This window comes from Blastomyces dermatitidis (genome assembly GCF_000003525.1).
Source record: "Blastomyces dermatitidis ER-3 genomic scaffold supercont1.1, whole genome shotgun sequence".
NCBI classification, from domain to species: domain Eukaryota; kingdom Fungi; phylum Ascomycota; class Eurotiomycetes; order Onygenales; family Ajellomycetaceae; genus Blastomyces; species Blastomyces dermatitidis.
The window spans coordinates 4,517,541-4,539,428 of record NW_025544774.1 but is presented as its reverse complement, the minus strand read 5'-3'; the positions used below and the strand labels follow the sequence as shown (position 1 = coordinate 4,539,428).

Here is a 21,888-nt window from a genome sequence, read left to right as displayed (position 1 = left end):
GCCCATCTCTGGCAGAAAAATACAAAAAGATACCTCGGCAATAGTATTTAATCCGTTGGTGATTACTACCATATGGGAAGAACGTAGGGTTAATTGTTGGCCCTTACGGCCGTTGCGGTTAGCGATCCCACTAGATCATGTGACTCACCACTATATTATGTTCTTGTAGATAGATCTATCAATACAATCTTCAACTATTCTACAGATTATAGTCTGAATAGTACATTTTTCTTTTTAGAATATTATATCAACATTTTTAATATGAATAGTTTATCTTTTTTAAAAAGACTTTTACTCTTTATTAGAGATATTTCATTTTCTCTGAATCTGTTAATTAATAGATTTATATACATTATATTTTTAAGAAAGTATATTCTTTATTATAAAGAATATTATTTTTTTTTTTTTTTTTTTATATATTTAGAAGAAGTAGAGTTATCTTGATATAAGTAATATATCTATTACTTCAGAGTTTAATTTAAGATTTAGAATCACATACTTTACTAAATAACTTATTAATAGAATAATTACTTATTATAAGAAGACTTCTGACTTATAAGATAAGACTGAGATTAGTTTTTATCAGAGTATGAAATTTGATAATAAGATAATAGAGAAACTTCAGAATAAAGAAAAGCAGAGTTAATATTTATCTACAGAATCTATTCATTTCAATTCTATAAATTCTTTACTATTTCTTATCTCTGAAATACTGACTTTTAATAATAATCTGAATTAATCTATCTATTATACTATAGATAATCTTATAAATTTTATATAAATAATACTATAGAATTAAATAACTGCAGCTGAAATTACTTAATATTTTACTATATCTATCTCTGTATAAAGAGACACTATAAGAGATAAGTTATGAAAATATCAGAAGAAAGTTAAATATATACTAGATATTAAATCAGTAATTATATTTAATAACTCTAATTATAAAGTCTGATATATTAATATATTAACTAATATAAAAGTTATTAGTGAAACTGATATTCTATTAAGAACTTAATAAGAATTCTTTTTTATATATTATATTAACTCTGAGAAGTGAAGAATCTGTTTTAAGTCTCTATATAAATATATACTATTGAGTTTTATTAAAAATATTTGAATCACTATTAAAATCTTAAAAGCTGATAATACTACAGCTCTGTAAGATAAGATTAATATTAAATATATAATATTACTGATAGAAGAATGAGTTAATATCTTTAAGAAATTGATAAAATTATAAGTCAAGAAGAATTATTATCTTACTTTTTAAAGATATTTCTACTATTTTATTATCTGTTATAAGAAGCTCTGTCAGAGTACTAAGAATATATATTATAATCTTTTTCTCAATAATCTATAAGATTATTAAAGACTGTTTATTAAAATATATTTAAATGAGTTTTTCTTCACTGATTAGAAACTCATTATTAATATTAATATCAATGATTTAATAAAGTAACTAATTAATTATACATTTAAGAAGATTATCACTGAGTAGAAAAAGTAGTCTCAGATCAATTCTATAACTGTGAAAAAGAATAAGAATAAAGATAAGAATAAAAGCATATCTGTATAAAAGTACACTCACTGCAGAAGATATGAATATACTGTTAATAGATATTTTATCTTATACTCTGATAAAAAGAAAAAGAAGAATGATAAGAAAAATGATAAGAAGAAAGAGAAGAAGAATGACTTAATAAGTTCTTAATCAGCAGTAAATACAGTAATTATAAAGATTAAGTTCTATTTCTCTTTCACAGTCACTGAAAAATCATTCTCTAGATCTTAATATTTGAATACATATGTAAGTCTGAATATAACAGATAAGCTTTATTCTTTTTTAAATATTAAATCTTTTAATAATAATATCTCTATCAATTCTATAACTGAGAAAACTGAGTTTATTAAGAAAATTAAAACTGTTATCTTGAAGATTAAGAATAATAATATTAACTTATAGAATGTTCACTATATTTCTAATATTACAGTTAATCTACTCTTATTTACAAAGCTTGAAAATCAGAGATTCTGATTTATATTATCTTTTACTATTTTCTTATTTTTCATTTGCAGAGCTCTGAACAGTGTTATTTTTCATACAGTTCAGACTACTCAGAATAATATATATAAGATTGATAAATAGAAGTTTAATAAGAATCTTAATTATCTGAATAAGACAGTTAAGTATATTATGATGTTATACAAGTATGATTTTGACTGAAAAGTTGATCTTTCTGTAATCACTGCTACTACTATTAATAATATTAATTCTACAGTTCTGAATACAGATCTTAAGAATATAAGAATATCAAAGACTCTTTTGAACTGATACTATAATCTCAGTCATATTCACACTGATACTATAATTACTATGATTAAGAATTCTTATACTGAAGTCATAATTAAAGATTCTAAGACTAAGTTCTTTTACAAGAAATATGTTAAGACAGATATAATATGAGATTATTTAAAAACACTGATATCTAGATCTATTTAACTTATTGAGAAGATTCATATTAATTTTACAGATAGCAGATATATATTGAAAGATCTCTCTAATTATCTCTTAGAGTCTTATTAGAAGATTAAATGCTGAATACTTATTATCTGTGATATGACTCATTACTGCTGAGTATATTTTTTAAAGTTCAAGAATGAGACTGTTCAATACTTTGAGTTATGACTCAGATTCATAAGTAATCTTAGATATACAGTTTCTGCTTTTCTACAGACTGATATTAATAATGTTTTCTAATTCACATGTATATATATAGTTGTGAATTTATATAATATTAAATGAGAATTAATAATACTATATTTATCACATTAAAATGATGTTTCTGAATATAAGATCTGTACTATTATAAGATGAGTTAGAGCTGCTCTTTTGAAAGATAATCTCTCTAAGAAGTTCTCAGCAGATGTTCTAGAGATAGTAATTATAATAATTAATAATACTCTCACATCTACAGTTCTTTATAACTTGAAATTTTAACTTTCTACTGCAGAGACTTCTGTGATTTCAAGTTTATATAAGATTTCTTAATATGCACTTATGAATACTCTGCTGAATGTGAGACATTTTCACTGATTAAGTACAGAGGTTTTTATTCACTTATATGAATCTCAGAGATCTGTAGATAAGCTCTCTTTACATACTAATTTCTATCACATCATTGAATTCAGTGATACATTAATATATCATCTATAGCATTCTGAATCTAATAAGATTATTATCAGTAGTGATGTGAGATTTCTGATCACTGAAAAATTAAAATCAGTTATCACATCTGTGACACTTATTAATAATATCAGTAAACTGAAACCTGATATTTATCTGATTAATAATGAAGATACTTCTGATATTGATGATTTCAATTTCATATAATTATGATCTGTGAAATTGCTGACTACATATACTTCAAGCTCTATTATAAGTAACCTTTCAAAGTTCTATAAGAACATTACATCATGACTAGAGAGAATAGAAGATTATTGAAAGAAGTTTATATAACACAAGATTACTGATCTGAAGAGATATAATACATGAAGTTTAATCTCTAGATCTGATATCTTGAGAGATAAACTAATTGCTTCAAACTGTTAAGTGTTTCTTGAGAAAGATAGATCTGTGAACCTGAATACTGATTCTGATGATACTCTTAGAAAATCATGTTAAGTGATTTGTGATAACTGACTTAAGAAGAATTCTAGAGAAGAGATCTATGCTTCTGTCATCACTGATACTATCAACTGTATTCTTTTTGCAATAGCAGTACTACATGATTGAACACTCTGTCAAGTGAATATAGTGATAGTATATCTGCATGAGTGCCTCACTAAGAAGGTCTATATAAGACAATTCATCAGATTTGAGACAGGTTCACTGAAAACACTTGTCTGTGTGATTGAGAATAGTCTATACAGTCTGAACTCTGCAGTGAAGATCTGATATGATTTCTTAACAGCTCTGTTAAGTGATCTTGAATTTATAGTCAGCATCTACAATTCAGTGCTCTGATATTATACATTCAGATGTCATCTCTATATAATAATTTACATTGATAATCTTAACATCATATTCGAAGTTTCTGAGAATGCTGATTGACTAGAATCTACACCAGTCAATCAAGTATTTAAGTATGAAGGTCAATTGTTCAGACAAGGGAATTGATTTAACACATTGTCAATATATCAAATATCTTGTTGAAGATTTCTACCTTGATAATGCAGCTGTTATCAGAACATCAATGAAGAATGAATTCTGTATTGATAATTTCTCTATATCTGAGAAAGAGACTGGTTTCACAATTCAGTGATATTAACATGGTATGAGTTACTTGCAATATCTTGCAGTTAAAACATGTTCTGATATCACTCACACTGTCTCACTACTCACTCAATAGAATGTTGATTTAACATCTCAATGTTGAAAGACTCTATTACACATTATATATTATTTGAAAGAGATCATGAATCTGAGCATTTTCTACGGATGTGGTCTGTATGAGGAGTTCATTTCTTTCATTTCTATCATTTCTATCATTTCTACTGTTTCTACTGATCCCTCTGTTATCTCTGATTTCCCTGATGATTTCTACCTACTCTTCGGCTACTCGGATTCCGATTGGGCCGGCCTCTTGAATAGTGATAGAAAATTAACATTCAGCTACATTTTTAAGCTCACAGACAGTCTGATTTCATGATATTCAGTGAAGCAATCTTGTATATCTCTGAGTTTCAATGAGACTGAATATATGACTCTTAGTAAGATGATTTGTGAGACAATATGAATTCAGAATCTCATGATTGAGCTTGACTTCATCACTACATCTCTGATACAGATTCTCACTGATAATAAGAATGTTATAGATCTTACAAAGATGACAGTCATTACAGTCTGAAGCAAGCACATTGACATGTGTTTTCATTTTTCACATTGACAGTTGTGTCACGCTCCCAGCCGCGCCAAGGCTCTGTTGCGGTTTCACACGGCCCATCACTTTCATGCGGATGATTTCATTCTGACTGAACTGGTTTTCAACTGCTCTATAACATCATTCAGATATATTATAGAAAGATCTGATTGATAAATATAAGAATCTCACTTCTATACAAGATCAGCAGATTACTCTTTCTTGATAATAAGACACTGCTGAGATATCACTTCAGCTATTCTCACTTATGAAATGAGAGAAGAGTATTCACTTATTGTCTATATAGAATAGCTAGATGCTGACTTCTTATTAAAGAAGTCAGTGATTCATCTTTTTCTTCTACTGAAATATATATAAGAGTTACTGTGTATCTTATACAATTTTCTTAGTATACTAAGTATTATATCTGTGATATTCTTGCAATAACTCTGTAGTCTACAAGCTTGCTATTTAAGTAAGATAGTCAAGCTCACTTATACAACTTCTCAAAACAACTACTTTTATATAATATCACTGACTAGTCACTGCTTCAGTTCTGTTATATTACAATTTGAATCACTCAATCTGATTACATGTTTGAATCAGTTGAGCTCTAACAGACTGATATAGTTTTATACACTCACACTGAGACTGATCTGATCTCACTCTCTGAGAGAAACACTATATTATTTTCTAAAGTATGTACATCTCTACTCTGACAGAAATCTGAGATTTCTGATATCACTGTATATCTTGATATAAGCTCTTCAACTGCTCTATTATCACTGCAGCCTCTATACATCTACATCTATTATAAAGATAGAGAGATTAAGATCAGAGATTCATTAAGATATAAGAGAAATATCTTGTCTGAATTTCACAGCTTTATCTGTATTCTTGAACAGAAATTTCATCTTAATCTAAGTCAGTATAATACTCATGAGATATAAGTAATATACACTGCTAACCTTCTTGAAGGCATCTCTGTGACTACTTGAGTTATTAAGAAGAGAGAGCTTGAGTGTATTAATACTGTCATAACTTAGAAAGAATTCAAGAACTTTCTACTGAATTAAATCAAAGATCACTGTAATCATAGCTAGACTGACCGTGTGACCGTGTCTGAGATCAGGACTAAACTTTACAGTTGTCATGTTGCCTACAAGTATTACTTCTGATCATAATTTGTATTCATCACATTGATTTCAAATCACATTATTTCAAATATTAAAGGTCTCAGATTCACTTTTCAAATAAAAATCTAGTTTCAGATAAAGAATATGTTTGAATTCTTAGTCACATTTTCATTCTGATCTTATTATTGAGAATGATATTAAATGAGACTATAAAATCACTTCTCACTTACATAATATCATAACATAGTGCTCATTTGTTGAAAATTCAATAGAGAGTGTTATTAAATATCATTACTTTTCTAAACACAGATTATAATTTATATAATTTTAATTATGAAAAAAATATAAAATATAAAAAAAAAACAAAAAACAAAAAATAAAATAAAAACAAGAAAAAATCAGAATGAACAAAAAAAAAAAAAAAGAAAAGAAAAAGAAAAAAATAAAAAATAAAAATAAAAAAAATCAAGATTACAGAGCTGCAGTACTCTTAAAATACTCACTTCTCAGAGTCTTTATAATATTCATCATCAACTGTGTATTTCTCACAGTGAGAATAACATAGTTACAATGAGTCATTATCTTAACATCATCTAATAAATAATCAGTATATATCAGTATAAATGTGAATATTTAGAAAATATACACTTAAAAAGTGTGGTCAGAGTGAACTCTGCTGTCACTTGAATAGTATCAAGAGTAGAACACTGAAATCAATGATTTCTCTTATTGATTTCACAGATAAGACAGATGAAGATAATCTTGAGAAATATAAAATTCTCTGACTTCTGATAAAAACAGATCTTACAGAGAGACTCTATTTTCATAATATCAGAGACTGAGTATTATCAAAAAGCATTACTTTCATGCAATGCATATACACTTACTGCAACAATTCACTCTCTGTATATATAACTGAGAGTTACAGCTTTCTCACATTACACAGCTCTTTCTGAGATGCTGATACTAGTTTACAACTCACACAGTCTCTCAGTTCAGCACACACTGTGTGTATACAGCCCTGCATGCTGAGACTGTGTTGATCATTATAGCCTGGCATGGTACTCACTTTTCACAGGCCATGTTTCATTTGAAAGAGAAGAGGAAAGATGCAACTGTGATTTTATTGAGAGAGAATGAATAATTAGTAATATTGAATATAATTTAATTCTTCTGCATTTAAAATTTGATTAGTCTATACTCTTCAATTTAAGGGTTTTTAGAAGTGTTTTAATAGTTTTCATATCAGCTTGAATTTAGTGATGAGTTGAAGAAGAAGAGAAAAGAGAGAAGAAAGAAATAAGAATAACTTATCTTTATAATATGAAAACAGAGAATCACTGCAATCATTCTTTCTAGCAACAAAGATCTGTTTTCTGCATATATCTCTGATATAGATTATATGATAACTGTATACAAAGAATATCAACACTGCATGTATTGAATGAAGATGATGTTGCTATATAACACTGTAGCTGTTTTCATATATCTCTGAAAGCTGTTAATATTTTCTTTGTCTCTTTATATTTAATAAGTCAGTAATATATTTCAATGCACTCTCTCTTTCATTATTATTATTATCACTATCATCATCATCATTATTATCATCATTATCATCATCATTATCATTATCATTACTATTATTATCATCATTATTATTATTATCATATCATTTCTAGCCGCCTCTTCTGCTTTTATCTCTCTTCAATACTTACTGAAACTAATCATGTCATTTCTCTTTAAATATTCTGCGGTCCTGCGGATCATTAAGACGCGTGAGCGCTGTCATAGATTGAAGAGAGAGGAGAAGAAGGTATTCAAGTAAGAGAAGATCAATTATAAGATACATTATAATGCCTTGAAGAGGCTCTGTAAGAGAGTAGAATAATAATGATTTTAAGTAACACTTCTGATAGATTTAGACTGAACTAAGTATAGAAATAATGCAGATGACACCACCTGTGAGAGATTGAAGAAGAAGACAGTGAAGAGTCTCATGCAGCAGTAGTAAGATCAGAAGAAGTCTCAAGAATGATTTGAGTTCAAGATGAAAAGAGAGAGAGAGAAGAAGAGTGTTACTATAAATAAGCAGTAACAGAAGAAGATTGAAAGAATGTTAAAGTGAGAGATAAAGAAGTCAAAACTGATAAGTTTTTTATTTATTAAGAGATAATGATTTTTGATAACACTTCTGTTCTCTAATTAATTAGCAGAAGCTGGCAGAGAAGAAGAGAATTGAGGCCTTGTTCAGGTCTCAAATGCACTTCATAATTCAGAACATTGAGAAGACAGCCCTGCTCTCTGAGTATGCCAATCTGCTTGCTGCTGAGGTGGAACCTGAGACAGTAGATCAGGAAATGCGAGATTTTAGAGTGCAGGTTGACCTGACTGAGAAAGAGCAGTGAAAACCCTCTTCTGAGAAGGCAGTGAAGGGAGATTTTGAGATAGTTATCATCTCAGATAAGAAGAAGAAGAAGAAGGAGAAGAAGAAGAAGAAGAAGAATGAGAAGTGAATTATGAAGAATAATAAGAAGAATGAGAAAGAGAAGAAGTAGATTTTTTTCTTTTCATATTAGTTAGTTGTAAGTAGACTGACCGTGTGACTGTGTCTGAGACCAGGACCAGATTTTTTGATAGTCTTATTATCAATTCAACTGCTCTCATTACACAGTTTTAACATTAGATAGTAGTCTCATACTGTCTCAGTGAGACTTACTGTCTACTCTTGTCACATTTTTCAAATAAGACCATGATTTTCACTTCTCAATTTAAATTATTTTTATTGCTTTAAATGACTTTAAATCTCATTTGAGTGTTGCCAAAAAGTGTTACTTTTTAAAAAATTAAAAATAGTCTAAAAAAAACCTTAAAATGTCTAAAAATAGTAACTTTATGCTAAGAATGAGACTAAATGAGATCAAATGAGATCACTTTCTCATTTTTTTCAAGTCATGATTTCATTTTAAGATCTGATATATAGTCACTTTACCTGTTTTTTTGATAGTCAGTCCCAGCAGGATTCACGCCAAGAAATGTATGAGATCAGATCAAATGAGATCAAACATGAAATTCATGATTTCAGCGGCCAGTCTAGTTGTAAGTTTAAGTTTTTAATTATTAATAATTAAAATTGATTTTAAGTTTTCAAAAATTATTGTACAAGTTGTAATCAAGTCAGAAATGATATATATATATATATATATTTAACTATCATGATTCACAAATCACTATAATGTATAAGTATCAACATTTTTTCAACATTGATATTCACAATATTAATATATTTTTAATGATATCATCTGATAACACAATTTGATAACACTCTCTTTCACAATATTAATATATTTCAAGAAATATAACAGAGATTAATCAAGATTGTTTATTTACTTTTATACATCAATGATATTCAATCTGAGTTAGTACTAAAATTATAACTAAGCTAAGAAACAAGATTATTTTCTCTTATATTAATTCTTCTTACACATATCAGTGATCAGTTATTGAAAATAAATTATTATCTTTCTTAAATTATTATTATATCTTCTGAATTCACTTCTTTCACTTCTTTTACTTCTATTGAAGATTCACAAACTCTTCAAGAAATCACTGTGAATCACAAAGTCTACATTGTTTACAATTCAACACAGAATGCTCTCTTTCAATCATAATAAATAATCACTTCATTCTTCACATCTGATTCCAGGTCATGAAATTTATGAAAAACTCAACATAAACACTGAGATAATCTATGAAATAATTATCAATAGATTGCATTGCAGATTACTGAAGAGTCATCTCTCTGCTGTAATCACTACAACTTCATTCAGAAACATTCATCATGAACTGATTATAACTCTGAAGAAATTTCTTAACATCTGAAGTCATCAGAATGCAGACAATAAAAGGAAAATAATCAGAAAATTACTACTGAGCTGGTAAGTTACTCTACCAGATAATGATTTTTGATAACACTAACTTTCTAATTTGAAGAAAATTATGTGAAAATGATCATATATCAGTACTCTGATTTCACAACTCTCATCTGATAACTTTCATGAACAATTACTTCACATGTGTATATTTCTGAATCTTTCTCTTTGATCAATTGAAAACCCCGAATTTTAAACACTTCTTCAAATGCTTAATTCAAATCTTCATATTTCACATCAATTCTGTCTTCAGTTCAACCTTGAGACACACTACAAAGTCAATATATAACATCTAGAATCAGAGTTGAAGAATCATCAAAGAGTGTCTCTCACAGTGAATACATGAACTAGTACAAATAATCTTGCATTTATAAGAGTTACATGTTATTACATTGATGAGAACTGAACTTATTAAGAGATATTAATTGAATTTGAATCATTGATCAGTAGTCATACTGAGGATTATATAGCAGAGATATTAATGACTGTGATTAAAAATGACTATTGAGATATTAGTCTCTGTCTTCTTACAATTACAACTGATAATGCTGCAAATAACTACACTATGATGAAGAGCTTGAAGCAAAAATTAGCTTTGTATTTCTGAAATGATAAACAAGGTCATATTCTCTGTATTACTCATGTGATTCAACTTGTGATGCAAACACTGATAAAGAATCTTAACATTGAGATGAAGAATAATGAGATGACTGGTTCTTGAAATGAGAATGAGATAAAAGTGATTACTCAAGTAACTTTTGCATCTACTTTGCAAAAGATAATGTTTTTTGATAACACTTTTTGATATTGCTTTTTAATAACACTTTTTGATAATACTACTGTTAATTTTGAATAGATTGACTAATAATTTAAATATCACAGATTCAAAACATTGATAATGTAATTTATACCTTCTCTAAACAACAACAATGATTTCATAATATTTAATAAATAAACAAATCAGTCACATCACTGAATATGATACAGAATATTAGAACACAGTGAAGTTTAATATATGAGATAACTGTTCAGACTCTTCAATTGTATCAGATGATTGATCATTGAATGCAACACTCTGATTGAGAAAAGATTCAGATATTGAAACTTTCTGATATGAAGTGAACTCAGTTGAAATATGTGATTGATTTACTGTTTCAGTTTTATAAGATAATAAAGACAGTCTCAATCACTTGTACATCAATGCTGCAGTCAGCCTGATGAGTGTATAACAGTTTATTTACTCATCTTAAGAAGCAGTTGAATCACTCAAAAAGAAATTCAGTCTGAGATAATGCTATAGCACAGGCTATTATTGCTGTAAGAGATAAACTAGCATATTACTATAGCAAAACTGAACAATCTTTTGCAGAGTACTATGCTATAGCAGCTCTACTAGATCTCTTTTATCAAGTTAATATCTACACTTCTCAAGATTGAACAGAGGAGGAATAAGACTTATATATCAAATTAATCTGAGACTACTACAATGCCAACTATCAGAGATTTGAATAAGCAGATGTTTGAGATATGAAGACAGTGAAATACAATTCTCTGATAAGTAATGATCTTTGATAACACTTCATATTTCATAGAACTATAATACTAACTTTGAAACAGAACTTGCATACATTGATTACAACTGAAAATCAGGCAAAACTACATGCTTATAAAACTGAATTTAACTGCTATCTTCAAGATGATCTGACAAATTTACATGCTAAATCAATTCTAGAGTTATGAAAAATTGTTGAGAGTATATATTCAACTGTTGCACTGATGATGTGTGATATTCTGATAATTTCATTGACAGAAGTGAGAATGAAGTGAAAGTTCAACTCAAGTTGAGATATTTATCACTATCACTGAGAACAATTATAAGAAGAAACAATCAAGAAACTCATGATTATAAAATATGAAATTATCAGACAGCTTAATACCTCTGATCACAGTATATCAGAGAAGTGTAGTTTTCATGAGAAAGTGAAGAATAAACTTATACAAGAATATATTTAGTTGTTTCATGAGTGTTATTAATAATTGTTATCAAATTCTGATTATATAAGTAATCACTGAATGAATCAAATGAGACTGATTTTGATCTTCAGTCTCAGTTTCATTCTGATTTTAGAAGAATGATCATCTTTCACAGTTTATTCTGAGAAATTACTCTCATTTCACTGTTCTTGAATTAAATCTGGTCATTTTTCACACCATTTCTCTCAGAAATGGTCCATTTTCAGATTTTTTTGAGGCTTGATTCTGGTGGGACTCACGTCAAGAAATGTATGAGACCAGATCAAATGAGACCAAATGTGAAATTCATAGTCCCGCCGGCCAGTCTAATCACAGCTTCATAGCAGCACAGCAGTTCAACTCATTATATTAACAAGATAATAAGAATTCTTTCAATTTCAATGCAAGATTTGAAGAATATTGAGAGAAATTAACTGATGATTTGAATTAATTAAAAATATAGCTTTATCTCATAAAGCTGACTCACAAGGTGCAGATAATAATATTATAATATCAGAGTTCATTAATCAATCACACTGAGCTTGTCAATCTGACTTCTCAGATCTATTTGAATAATCAATTCTCTGAGAAAAAGACTAATAAGATTCCTTCTAAGTAATTAATAACAGAATCTAAATGACACTATGACAGCTTCAGTGCAGAGAAAGTAAAGAAGAATTTCAAGTATTCTGATTCTTCACTCACTGTGAAGAAATGTTAAAAAAGATTTGATAAAGATCTCTATTTCAACTGTGAAGCTGATAATCACTATATCAGTAATTGTAAGAAGCTGAAGAAGAGAAGAAACTGAGAAGATATCTTCTCAAAGTTAACTTCTCTTCTGACAAATGTATTCATAGAAGATAAAGAAGAGAAAGAAATGAGAAATTAATAATTCTCATATCTCTGAGTTCATATTACAATCACAATGTATATTCTGAATAAGAAGATATCAGTGAGATGTCTACTCAACTTCAGAATAAATATCAACTTCATATTCTATTTCTTTTTCTTAATAAAGAATTGAAAGAAGATAGATTTATCAGATCATATGAAATTTACAGATGAAATGAAATATCACTGTTTTAATATAATTCAAGCAAAGTGTGTGATCACAGACTCAGAAGAAATCTTCAAGAAAAGCAGTCTGCTTCTTCATACAGTTAACATCATAGATGAGAACATTATTCTAGATCTTCTATGATTGAGAGAAAACAATTCTCTCATTGACTGAGTCACTCAGATATGATAATATCATCTCACTAATGAAGAGACAGTGATAGAGAAATCTGAAGAGTTTCATTGAAAGAATCTTGAGAAAAAGATTGAGTCAATATACTGTGTAGCAGATAATTAAGACTTGAGAATAGATAAAGAAGCTATCACTCTCACTGTAAGATTAGCAGCAGTATTCATCATTGAAGACAGATGTATATAATGTCTCTTTACAGATTATAAGAATGTCTTTTTGAAAAGAGAAGCAGTGAAGTTTCCTGATATCAAGATATAATATAAGATTCATCTTGAAGATAGTGTAATGATGCTGTATGAGTCTCTTTATAACTTATCTGTAAAGAAATTGAATATTCTGTATAAATATCTTGAAGAAGCATAATCAAAGAACTGAATATATTCATCAAAGAGTTCAGCAGAGGCATCTATACTCTTTATACTTAAGAAGAATGATAGACTATGTCTATGTATAGACTACAGAGACCTCAATAAGATAATGATTAAAAATCACTATTTACTACTATTAATTAATGAGATGATTGATCAATTATCTGAAGCAAAGATATTCTCAAAGATTGATATATAAAATATCTATCATAGAATCAGAGTTAACAAAGATAATATTTAAAAAATGACTTTTTGTATCAAGTATGATAATTTTAAATATCTTGTTTTATCTTTTAATCTTTGTAATACTTCAGTTATCTTTCAGATCTATATAAATAAGATGCTGCAGAGCCTTGTTAACATCTTCTGTATAGTATACTTAGATAACATTCTAATCTTCTCAAAAATGAAGAAAGAACATGATACTCATGTTTAAGAAGTGTTGAGTTGTTTGAGACAGTATCAACTCTATACAAACACTGAAAAATGCTCATTCTACATGCAGGAGATTGATTTCTTAGATTATATTATTGAGATGAATGACATTTCAATGAATAGAAGTCAGGTCTCTGTCATTGAGAACTGACTGATGTCATAGATATATCACAAGATACAGGTATTTCTAGAATTTATAAATTTCTACAGATGATTCATCTATACATATTCATGAATTACTGTCTCTCTTACAGATCTGTTGAAGAGAAGTGTGAAAGACAGAAAAATGAGACTATTTATTCTCACTCAAGACACTGTGCAGGTATTTGCAGAATTGAAACAAGCTTTCATAGATATTATAATACTGAATCACTTTAACTCTGACTTACTCAGTCAGTGTGAGACTGATATATTCAGAAATAAGATCTGTGAAATCTTTTCACAGTTGATATTGAAGAGCTTTCAATGTTGAAAGAATCAGAGAATAATCATCTCTGAGAAAATAGACAATGAATTGTCTGTGAGAGAAGACTTTTTTACAGAGTTTATAAGACACTATGAATAAAGATCAGTGATCTTCTTCTTCAAGAAGTTATCACTTATACAGAGAAGATATAATACTTATAATTAGAAGATATTAACAATTGTTGAATTCTTTAAGATCTGATAATATTATCTTCAGAATAGTAAGTATTCAGTGTAAGTTCTCACTGATTATGCAAATCTGCATTACTTCTTGATAATAAAGAGCTTGATAGAATGTCAAGTCAGGTAAGCAGAGCTGCTTTCAGAGTATAATTTCTATATTCAATACTGTTCAGATTGACTTAATTCTGTTGATATACTGTCTAGATAGCCTGATTATAATATTGTTAATATGAAGAAGAATTCTATAAAAGAATCTCTCTCATCACTGCAGAAGAAGCTGACTGCAGAGAATTAAGATTCTCTAAAGCTTGAAAATGACATCAGAGAGACAGCTGTGTGACTCAGTATAGAAGATGAAAGAGAACTCAAGTCTTCATAGAAGACTGATACTGAAGATCATGAGTTTCTTGTATCATATCTTGTAATTATTGAATTGATAAAGAATGAAACAGTCTACAATCTTTCAATCTGACTACTTTTGAAATTCATTGATAAGTTATAGAAGAGAGACACCTCTACTACAGCTTGAATTCAAAAGTTGAAGAAGAAAGAATTCAGTTTAAACTTGAAAGAGACAGACTCTGAGTGAGATGATACTGCTAAGAAATTAAGTCACTGATAACTAGAAGAATGTGAACTTCTACTACTGAATAATTCAGTCTTCATTTCTCATAGCAGAGTAATGTGTCAGAAGTTATTGAGAATTCATTATAATGATTCTCATACAGAGCATTTCAAGTTAAAGAAGACTGAAAAGCTTCTAAAATATAAATATATTTAAGACAAGCTCTGAGCAGATGTTAAAGAGTATATTAAAACTTATAATATCTATTAAAGAATAAAGATTCTGCAGTATAAGTAATATGATGAGTTAGTATCACTGTCTGTTTCAAAGAGCTTATAGCAGAATCTATCAATGAATTTCATAGTTAATCTACTGAAGTTAACAAGAGTCAAAGAATATGACTTGATTTTAATCATTGTTAACTGCTTTATAAAGATGATCAGATATATCTCTACTTATAAAAAGATTAAAGCCTCTGAATTGACTGATCTGTTTTTAGATATCATTATTTATAATCACAGTGCTTTCAAATTGTTAATAACAGATTAAGAATTTCTCTTCATCAGTAAATACTGATTGACTTTTTACTATTATCTTATAATAAGATATCTTCTCAGTATCACATTTCATTCACAGACTGATGATCAGACTGAACATCAGAATCAGACATTAAAACAGTATCTTTAAGTATTCTATTCATATTATCAGAATGATTAACTTAAATATCTTCTAATTATCAAATTCATATATAATAATGCAAAGAATGCAATCTTAAAGGTATTTTCTTTCTATACTTATTATGAATATAATTCTTTGTTACTCAGTGACATTGCAGATAATATTTCAAAGAAGAGAATAAGTAGTCAGAATATCAGACAGATACAGAGAATGAAGTATTTCTCAGTATCAGAAGTAAAAGTGAGATTGAAACTTTTGAATAAAATTCATAAGAAGACAGTGAAAAGTATTCATTATATTCAGAAGTGATAGATGAAATACTATAATTGAAAACATCTTTTAATGAAGTTCTTGATAGAGAATCAAGTGCTACTTTCAGCAAAGAATATCAAGATAATGAGACTGTGTAAGAAGCTCAGTAAGTGATGACTAGAATCTTTCTCAGTAATAAGAGTGATAAGTAAGCAGATATATAAGTTGAAATTACTCACAGAATTGAAATTAATTCATTCTGTTTTTCATATTTTCTATTTGAAGCTCTATAAGTAATGTCTCAGAGCAGAGCTATCTCAGCTGAATGATATTAAGATTAAGAGTAATATCAAATATCTTATGAAGAAAATATTGAATAAGTAAATATATTACAGCAAGCTTCAATATCTTATTAAATGAGAAGAATATTCATTATTAGAGAATTTATAAGAATCACTTGAGTATTTGAAAAATGCTGAGAAAGAGATTGTAAGCTATGAGACAGCTAGTAGAGACTGCTCTATTACATACTAGAGACATCAGATAAGAAATACTGCTTAAAGACTTCTTATTTTTTTCAAAGAATTTTTTAGAGATGATCTTACAGTGATGAGTCAGTGTCTTATAGACTCTATAGCACTCTTCTTCTATTTTCTCTCAAAGAGTTTTTTAGAAGTTTAATGAGACTACATAAGTATAAAATTCCTGAAGCAGTTAATAAGAAAAGAAAGAGATATTTAAAATTAATAAAAAGATTAATATTAATCAATCTGCAGGCTGCTGCTAATCTAATAAGATCACAGCTCACTGAAAAAGTAAAAAGAGAAAATCTCAGAATCTACTTATCAACAATCACATCTTCATCAAACTCATTCTTTATCATTGAAGTCTTCAGTATCAGTATCTTTATCTGCTGAGAAGTTAGTACTGCAACACTGCAGAAGAGTAGAAGAAATGTATGAAATATCAACTTATTAACTTATAAAGCATCTCAGTTATCTGCTTCAATTGAAGTAAGATTCTCTTCAATCAGTGATTAATCTCTGCAGTGCTTTCAACAGCAGTATCAGCTGATCTCTTCTTAAGATCAGTCATTCTGAGATGTTTTTTCATCTCAGAGATTCACACTTTCATCTTCTTTTACAGATAAGTAAGAGAGATCTTCTCAGTCTTGACAGAATTCATTAACACTTGAAGCTCTGAGACTCTCACTCTGTACTGCTTAAGCATCTGAGCTTCTTGTCAGAGTTGATATGATATCTTCTTATAAAGTAGATAATACTTATAGAGAGGCAGAAGTCATTATTACAGATATAATGAAAATAATAAGAGTGAGAGAAGAAGCAGATATACAAGATCTCTTTCTTCTTCAGCTGCTTAGTACAGTGTAGACAAGTAGCAGTGCTAGTCAGAGACTGCACTGAAGCCTTCTCACAGAGAGAAGATAAAGAAATCACAGAACTCTGCAGACTCAACTCAGCAGTATTCTGAGCAGAGCTTGAGTGTGTCACAGAAGAGAAACTATGAATTGAGCTTCTCAGAGTCACTGTTTTCAGAACTAAGCTCTCTCTGAATTTCTCTCTAAATGATCACATGGGGTCATACATCACTGTATTGACTGAGGGGGAGAGTGGTGTTGCAACAGCAGTGAGAGAGACAGAGAATAAATCAGACACAGATGCACCAGCTGGCAGAAGAAATAACATCTCACTACAGAGCACAGCAACTTCCACCACAGCTGTAAGAGAAGCAGAAGAAGATGTGATAATAAGAGCAGTGCTTCTGTGACTCATTGACATCACTGCTTTCAACCTGGCTTTCTTGACAGCTACAGAGGCCACAGCTGCACCACAAAGAAATTTACTCACTAGAAAATGTCAGAATAAGCCCTTGATTATTCTTCAAGAATGATACTCTCATACACTCACTATTGCAATTAAGAAAGAGAGAAGAAAAATGTTTCACAGAGAGAAGATCTTTTTGAAAAATCCTGTCACTACTGTTAGCTTTGCTTCTAAAAACACATCACTTTTGCAGAGAATATTATACATAGAACAGAATATATTGAAAGATCTGTAAGTCACTTATTAACTATATTTTTCACATTTCAAATCAATATATAAGAAACTCACTTACCATGCATTTGATTTGAATGAAGATGGGAAAAGAAAGACCTACACAGTCAGCAGAAAAACTCATTTATTTCTTTATACAGTATACACACTGTTAATTGATTGGTAACTGTTGCTATACAACAAAGATAATTTCTAATTCAGTAATCTTAAGAGCATCAGAACTATACTCTTAAAGAAAAGAGTATTGTCATACTTTCAGCTGTGTTAAGACTCTGTTATAGTTTCACACAGCTCATCACTTTCATATGAATAATTTCATCTCAACTAAACTGATTTCTAATCACTCTATAACATTATTCAGATATATCATAGAAAGATCTGATTGATGAATATAAGAATCTCACTTTTATATAAGATTAGCAGATTACTCTTTCTTAGTAATAAGATGCTACTGAGATATCACTTCAGCTATTCTCACTTATGAAATGAGAGAAGAGTATTCATTCATTGTCTATATAGAATAGCTAGATACTGACTTCTTATCAAAGAAGTCAGTAATTCATCTTTTTCTTCTACTGAAATATACACAAGAGTTACTGTGTGTCTCATACAATCTTCTTAGTATACTAAGTATCATATCTGTGATATTCTCACAATAACTCTGTAGCCTACAAGCTCGCTATTCAAGCAAGATAGTCAAGCTCACTTATACAGCTTTTCAAAACAACTATCTCTACGTGACACCGCCGACTAGCCACCGCTTCGGTTCCACCACGTTACAGTTGAATCAGAGAATTATTGATTTAGAATATATTCTCACTACTCAGATAGTAATGAATGAACTCACTAAATCTTTAAACACTGTGATATTTGTGTGATTCATGATTTTGCTAGATTTTACAGATGTAAAAGTTGAAAATGTTTAATTTTACATTTGTATTTAATTTTGACAGACTATCTTGATGATTTGAGTGTTTTTGTATATGATTCTTATTATCTCAAGAGAGAGTGTTAACTCTTACAGCTAGTAATCTCACTAGATTATGTGACTTATCACTATATTATGTTCTTGTAGATAGATCTATTAATATGTAATGTAGCAGAACTAGACTGACCGTGTGACCGTGTCTGGGACCAGGACCAGATTTTTTGATAGTCTCATTACCAATTCGACTGATCCCATTACATGGTTTTAACATTAGATAGTAGTTCCATACTGTCCCAGTGAGACTTACTGTCTACTCTTGTCACATTTTCCAAATGAGATCATGATTTCCACTTCTCAATTTAAATTATTTTTATTGCTTTAAATGACTTTAAATCTCATTTGAGTGTTATCAAAAAGCGTTACTTTTTAAAAAATTAAAAATAGTCTAAAAAAAACCTTAAAATGTCTAAAAATAGTAACTTTATGCCAAGAATGAGACTAAATGGGACCAAATAGGACCACTTTCTCATTTTTTTCAAGTCATGGTTCCATTTTAAGATCTCATATATAGTCACTTTACCTGTTTTTTTGATAGCCAGTCCCAGCGGGATTCACGCCAAGAAATGTATGAGATCAGATCAAATGGAACCAAACGTGAAATTCATGGTCCCGGCGGCCAGTCTAAGCAGAACTAAAGTAAAGACTAGTCAGTGATATTATGTAGAGATAGTTGTTTAAGAAGCTGTATAAGTGAGCTTAACTATCTTGCTTGAATAGTGAGCTTGTAGACTACAGAGTTATTACAAGAATATCACAGATATAATACTTAATATACTAAAAAGATTGTATGAGACATGCAGTAACTCTTATATATATTTCAGTAGAAGAAAAGATAAATTACTGACTTCTTTAATCAGAAGTCAGTATCTAGCTATTCTATATAGACAATGAATAAATACTCTTCTCTTATTTCATAAGTAAGAATAGCTGAAGTAATATCTCAGCAGTGTCTTATTATCAAGAAAGAGTAATCTGCTAATCTTATATAAAAGTGAGATTCTTATATTCATTAATTAAATCTTTCTATAATATATTTAAATAATATCATAGAGTAATTGAAAACTGATTCAGATGAGATGAAATTATTCATATGAAAGTAATAAGCTGTATGAAACTGTAGCAGAGTCTTAACATAGTTAGAAGTATGACAATGCTTTTCTCTTTAAAAGTATAGTTTCTATGTTTTCAAGATTATCAGATTAGAAGTTATCTTTGTTATATAGTAATAATTATTAACTGATTAACAGTGCATGTACTGTATATAATATAAAGAGATAGATGAGTTTTTCTACTAGCTGTGTAAATCTTTCTTTTTTCATCTTCATTCAAATTAAACATGTGATAAGTAAGTTTCTTATATATTGATTTAAAATGTGAAAAACATAGTTAATAAGTAACTTACAGATTCCTTATTATATTTCATTCTATATATGAAATTCTCTGTAAAAGTGATGTATTTTAGAAACAAAGCTAACAGTAGTGACAGGATTTTTTGAAAAGATCTTTTCTCTCTGTGACACATTTTTCTTCTCCCTTCTTATCTGTAATAGTGAGTGTATGAGAGCATCATTTTTAGAAGATAATAAGAGACTTATTCTAACATTTTCTAGTGAGTAAATATCTTCATAGTGCAGCTGCAGTCTCTGTGAGTCTGTGACTGTTAAGAAAGTCAGGTTGAAGGCAGTAGTATCAATGAGCTGCAGAAGCACTGCTCTCATTATCATATCTTCTTCTACTTCTCTTACAGCTGCAGTGATAGTTGCTGTGTCTTGCAGTGAGATGTTATTTCTTCTGCTAACTGATGCATCTGTGTCTGATTCATTCTCTGCTCTCTCTGTTATCATTGTAACATCATCTCCCCCCTCAGCTAATACAGTGATGTATGACCTCATGTAGTCATTTGAAGAGAAACCCGGGAAGAGCTTGATTCTGAGAACAGTGACTCTGAGAAGCTCAATCTATAGTTTCTCTCTCATAGCACATCTGAGCCCTGCTTGAAATACTGCTGAGTTAAGTCTGTAGAATTCTGTGATTTTTTCATCTTCTTTCTGTAAGAAGACTCTGATGCAGTCTCTGACTAATATTACTACTTATCTACACTGTGTCAAGCAGCTGAAGAAGAAGAGGATTTTATACATCTACTTCTTCTCTCACTTCTATTATTTTCATTATATCTGTAACAATAACTTCTATCTCTCTATAAGTATTATTTCACAGAAAGATATTATATTGACTCTGATAAGAAGTCTAGATACTCAAGTAGTACAGAGTAAGAATCTCAGAGCTTTAAGTATTGATAAATTCTGTTAAGACTGAAGAGATCTCTCTTACTCATCTGTAAAAGAAGATAAAAGTATAAGTCTCTGAGATGAAAAAACATCTCAGAATGACTGATTTTAAGAAGAGATCAGCTGATATCACTGTTAAAAGCACTGTGAAGATTAATCACTAATTAAAGAGAATCTCACTTCAATTAAAACAGATGACTGAGATACTTTATAAGTTAATAAATTAATATTTTATATATTTCTTATACTCTTCTGCAGTACTGCAGCACTAACTTCTTAGCAGATAAAGATACTGATACTGAAGACTTTAATAATGAAGAATGAGTTTGATAAGAGTGT

General features: G+C 29.3%; 1 protein-coding gene across 1 annotated transcript; it reads left to right on the top strand.

Moving 5' to 3' along the window:
• Positions 1-7,784: 7,784 nt before the first annotated feature.
• Positions 7,785-8,463, top strand: BDCG_00537 (uncharacterized protein; the record flags this gene model as incomplete). The annotated part of the gene is made up of 2 exons (XM_045416045.1): positions 7,785-7,871; positions 8,269-8,463. The coding sequence occupies 2 exons, from the start codon at positions 7,785-7,787 to the stop codon at positions 8,461-8,463; spliced, it is 282 nt and encodes a 93-aa protein (XP_045271860.1).
• Between the last annotated feature and the right edge of the window lie 13,425 nt (positions 8,464-21,888).